This window comes from Austrofundulus limnaeus, unplaced genomic scaffold, assembly GCF_001266775.1.
Source record: "Austrofundulus limnaeus strain Quisiro unplaced genomic scaffold, Austrofundulus_limnaeus-1.0 Scaffold256, whole genome shotgun sequence".
Taxonomy (NCBI): Eukaryota; Metazoa; Chordata; class Actinopteri; order Cyprinodontiformes; family Rivulidae; genus Austrofundulus; species Austrofundulus limnaeus.
In genome coordinates this window covers 214,442-219,511 of record NW_013952658.1, presented here as the reverse complement: position 1 = coordinate 219,511, position 5,070 = coordinate 214,442, and the positions used below count along the sequence as shown (strand labels likewise).

The 5,070-nt window shown below is 37.6% G+C and overlaps 1 protein-coding gene across 1 annotated transcript in view; it reads left to right on the top strand.

The window, feature by feature from the left end:
- Positions 1-5,070, top strand: part of anapc4 (anaphase promoting complex subunit 4) — a gene marked incomplete at its 3' end in the record, with an annotated part of 25,623 nt that overhangs the window by 5,392 nt on the left and 15,161 nt on the right. The window contains 8 exon segments of the mRNA XM_014020529.1: positions 92-207; positions 439-544; positions 627-759; positions 839-913; positions 1,003-1,029; positions 2,924-2,968; positions 3,076-3,160; positions 3,384-3,491. Coding sequence (XP_013875983.1) covers positions 100-207; positions 439-544; positions 627-759; positions 839-913; positions 1,003-1,029; positions 2,924-2,968; positions 3,076-3,160; positions 3,384-3,491 — 687 coding nt within the window.

Below are 5,070 nucleotides of genomic sequence, written 5' to 3'. Positions count from 1 at the left end.
TTACAGTAAAAAAAAACAAGTATTAATAAGTAAGATATTTTCATTATTTGCAATTCACTGAAAATTAAAATTTTTTTATATATATTTTCAGCCAACATCATGCCCGCCTTCCGGCAAGTGGGAGAGAAGCAGCTTCCAAACCCTGTAGTTTGCATGGCGTGGTCTCCAAAGAGGGATCTGATTGCTCTCGCCAACACTAATGGAGAGGTGGGTCTAGCACCAGTGGTTCTCAAACTGTTCGTGCTGCAGCCTCTTTTGGAAGAAGTATTTTCAACCCCAAAAATACAAGCTCTGCAGGACTGAATGTAAAGTCCCTCCTYCCTGTCAGAGGTCTCTGTCACCACAGTTTGAGGACCACTGCTTTAAATCCCCTAAGATTAATAAAGTCTTATTATATGAGCTTCTTCTTATTATTTTGGTAATTATGTATTTTTGTAGTTGCTACTACATCGCTTGGCTAGCTTCCAGCGTGTTTGGAGCTTACCACCCAGTGAATGTACTGGAAAGGAGATCACTGCCCTCGTTTGGAGACCTGATGGCAAAAGTAAGGACTAACCATGAACGTGTTCAACACCTGTGTTTCTTTTGATAAACAGAATCTCAGAATTGATTTATTTTAATCCCAGTATTAGCCTTCAGTCTCAGTGACACCAAACAGGTGGTCCTTTGTGGTGTTGAGAAAGCAGAGATCCTCCACATGTTTCCGATGCAAAGTCCTGTGACTTGCATGAACTGGATGGAGGTGATGGATGAAAGCAGGTAAACAAGATGTTCTGGAAGCACATGAGATTGTGTCTAATTTTGTTGAGAAATATGCACACGATGTTCTGTGTTTCAGTGYCCTCAGCTCCTTTTACAGCTCAGAGGACGAATCCAAACTTTTCCTCCCCAAACTTCCAACACTTCCCAAAAGGTAATATTGGCGTTAATTTAACTTCAAAATTACAAAAAAAGACAAGTTTTTGTTTAACTAAAACTTTTGTCTAAACCTTTCTTTTACAGCTACAGCACAACTTCAAAGATTTTCAGGTAAGAAACGTTTTAATTACTAGAGGGTCATTAAATATACAAAAATAAATCACAGCAAAAAGGCCAGTGTTATTTTAACACCCATAGTGTTAATTTCAACACCAACAATGTCTTTATGTGTCCACGCTCACTGGTGTTAAAATAACATTTGTGAAAGTGTTAAATCTGAACACGCTTTTTTTGTTAATTTAAAACCAACCAGTGTTTAATCTTCAACAATACTGGGCATCACATTAACATTTCAACAGTGTTAAATAAATGTAACACCAGTGTAAGGATTTGTGGTGTTCGAAAGGTTAACTAACACCACAAGGTGTCAATAGTGTAAATTTAACACTCASAGTAGAGATGCAAGTTATCGATTAATGGATTAATCTAAAGTTGATTGATCTTATCGATCGACTAACGATTAATTGATAAGCGGCAATTTTCCTAAAAACCTGACATTTCTCTTGAATCAAGGGTCTTTCTATGACGTGAAGGGCTAATTTTTTTACACTAAATAAAAAAGTACAGTATTTTATAAAATTTATTGCGCAAGCTGTATTAAACCTAACTGAATAAACAGAAAATAGTGGATTTCTCACATTATTAAACTTGGACATATTTATAAAATATAACAAAACAGGAATCTGTTAGGTTGCTAATTGAAAAAAAGGAAAGAAAAAAGAAGTAAAACRCTTAATCCACCCTGAACAGAGAAATGTAAAACTAACATTTARATACAGGGTAACATTTTAATCTAAAGATTTACTCAAAAACWAACTATAAACATGACCTGAGAGGGGTAAACAGACAAATGAGTACTGGAACTGTRTTTGTTTACATTCCCTRTGGTTCACGCTGCTGCATGATTTGTCATCTGTTACTGTTCATTTGATTTGTCCACTGGCCGGGTTATGTCACACAGATTAGATTCACTTCACGTTAATTATTTATAGTGACAACTTTTTTTGTTTCTTCACACAGAGTTAAACTCTACAAGAAGTAGCTAAAGTTAGCGTACCGTTCTCTCTGTCGTCCTGCTCTCTAAGCGTCATACTGCTGGATGRTCCGGTACAGCCTTCGGTATTTTTCCTTCCAGTTTGGTGTAGACCATTATAATTGTTGCATCACAAATAAAACTAAACAAGATTTGCACGTTTAATTATGATGCCGCCCACATGGAGGCGGCCTGCTCAGCTCAACGTAGTAAGGCCAGTCTGATAGAGCAGCGGCGCCCTCTACTGGCTGAAGTCAAAACTACACTGAAATAAGGTTTAAACAGCTGTTTTCAATTATTCAAATGGAAGAAATTTTAATCTAATAAATTATTATTCAACAATTAATTGTAAGTCGATTAATTGTTTGCATCCCTAACTCAGAGTTAAAATCAAACACTCTGAAGTGATGCATCATCACTACTCAGTAGTTAATAGTAAAGTATAATGGAGTCACCCTTCACACACCAGGAAGTACCTCTCACTCATTGTGTCGATTTATGGCCAATAACACAGACTTAAACTTGATCAACTGATAAACCTGAACAAGAAAACTAACCAGAACTATTTTTACTCTCATGGACTTTTTTAATATTCATAAACATGCAAACACATCATTTCTGCAAGATTACCCAGCATTCCTTGCTGTGAAAATACTGGTCTGTCTGACATGAGGTGGAAGAGGGCGGGGCTTTTCAGAATACTTCTTTCAACACTGCACAGTGGGCAGAGCTTATTTAACACTGTTCAGTGTTGAGACAACACAGAGGAAATTAACACTGTGAATTAACAACAACACTGGGTGTCAGTTTACTCAGAAAGTGTTAAAAGAACACTAGGGGGTGTTAAATCAACACCCAAAAGTTTAACACAGAAATTTTAACACTCCTGTTTTTGCTCCGTCTCTGTTGCAGTGAGGAGAAGTCTGATGAGATACTCAACCTGTTTGGAGATGTTAGGTAAATTATGTTTACTCTTAAAGCAACATATAAAAACAATGATATCAGTCCTGTTTTGTATTAAATAGGTTGGGAAGTAATTTTACTCTGTTTATTTTTCCACACAGACTGAACATACTTGTTCTGGGAGGAGAAGGCAGCTTTGTGGAGCTTTATGCTTACGGGATGTACAAGATTGCAACTTTAGACGGAGTAAGATTGCTTTATTCACTCATATGAGTTTTTTACTTGTCTTTTGAAACTCATTTATTACTAAGTGACGGAGAGACCATTTTAATCACATTGTGTTATGTGAAAGCATAAGAACTTGTTACTGGAAAATRTTAACATTAAAAACATTCTAATGACAAAACTAATGCTACAGTTTAGAGTGTAGAAAATGACTCGGTACACAACACAAACTGTGATTTCACAGGTGCCAGGAACGTGTCACAGTCTGAGTCTGTCCAGTGATCTCAAGTCTCTGTCTGTCATCACAAATATCAAGCCTGCTGATGACAAAGCAGAGATCTGCTACATCCAGGTGAGATGAACGGCTTAATTTCTGACTTTCACACAGGTTCCTTATCCTACGATTCAAGTTCAGCTTACCTCGAGGTTCAGGACAAAATATGTCTTAACTAATGTTAACGAGGAGTTCTCAGTGTTATGAAGTGGGCTTTTTTTGAGTGGGCTTTTTTGAAATAGGTACATTTTCTGTCATAATGTTGCATTGAAGGTTTGCGATTTTATTCAAGCTTTCAGTTTATCTTTATGTATCGGGGTTACTGAGAATGTCAAAGGCCAGTGGTTGGCGACAAACAGACACAGGAGGCAGATTACAAAAGTAAGAGGGAGGGAGGGGTAGTCTGGATCTATAATGCTGCGTTCACACCAAATGCAATTTGAGCTTCAAAAACGCATCCAACACCTCAGTTTGGACGCTTTGAGGTCAGACACACATCAAAAGCCTGTTGCTTGTTTTCCTCTGTCAGTCTCTGTTTTATGGTGGATGAAATAAAGAAAGTGGCTTTGCTTTATTTACTGAGAGCGAGAGCCTRTCACCCTCACCAGATAATTAATTCATAATTAATTCACCAGATAATTCAGAGACGTTCTGAGTTTGGTGGGTTTCACCACCCAGGAGCTGCGAGRCTCGTTTTCAGAACAAATTTTGTCCCGAGTCCAGTTTGATGAGCCACTGACCCAMATTGGTGCCGATATATTCTGTCAGGACACGGACTGCAGGCGGTCGATTTCAGCTGGAAAGTACCTGTCTGTCTCAGGTTAGTGTACATCATTCAGGAGACCGTCCCATCAGAAAATRTGTCGCTACGTCACACTTCTCTCTGAGTGGTTGATGCTCCACGTCCAGCTGTAAAARCTCAGCTTTTCCAGCTCCAGGGTTCAATGCATGTAAAACTCTTGAAAAGTGCCGAAACATTTCCTGACGCTCCTTGACGTGCGTCCATCATCGACTTTACAAATAAACCTGAGGCTCCAAACGCATTTGGTGTGAACACAGCATTAGGTAGGTGATAGGGCTGGGCTATATGGCAACAAAAAATGATACAATATCGTCCAATCTCGATTATTATCACAATTACTTTATTAACCTAAAAAGTGTGTAATTATAAAGTGGCTGAAAAATAATGTAACAAATAAATAGCTACAGAAATAAAAAATAATGGCTGTTATTTCACTTTCACTATTATAACAAATAGCTGTGGTTCAGTTGAACATTACTCTTTTTGTGAATTAAATTAAATGAACATGTTTTGTATAGCCCACAGATGTATCCTAACTTGTTCTAGGACGCCCATCATAGTTCCTCTTTAAAGGTATTTATTTAAAATAAAAAGTTAAGATTAAGCTACTGTGTTGCTAAGAAATACATGATCAATAAATGGAAGTCTGAATAAAATCATGGGAAACYAGTTGATTCTCTTCTAAACCCTTTATTCCAAATCTGACTCCTTTTAGCTCCACGGTCAGCAGGACTGAGTCAAAAGACCTTCAGTCTGAACATAAACAATAACAAACTTAGGAGCATTGGCCCTCATGCAAGAACCGTTCGTACACACAGATTTGTTCTTAAATTGTGCGTACGAGTGATTTAGGAG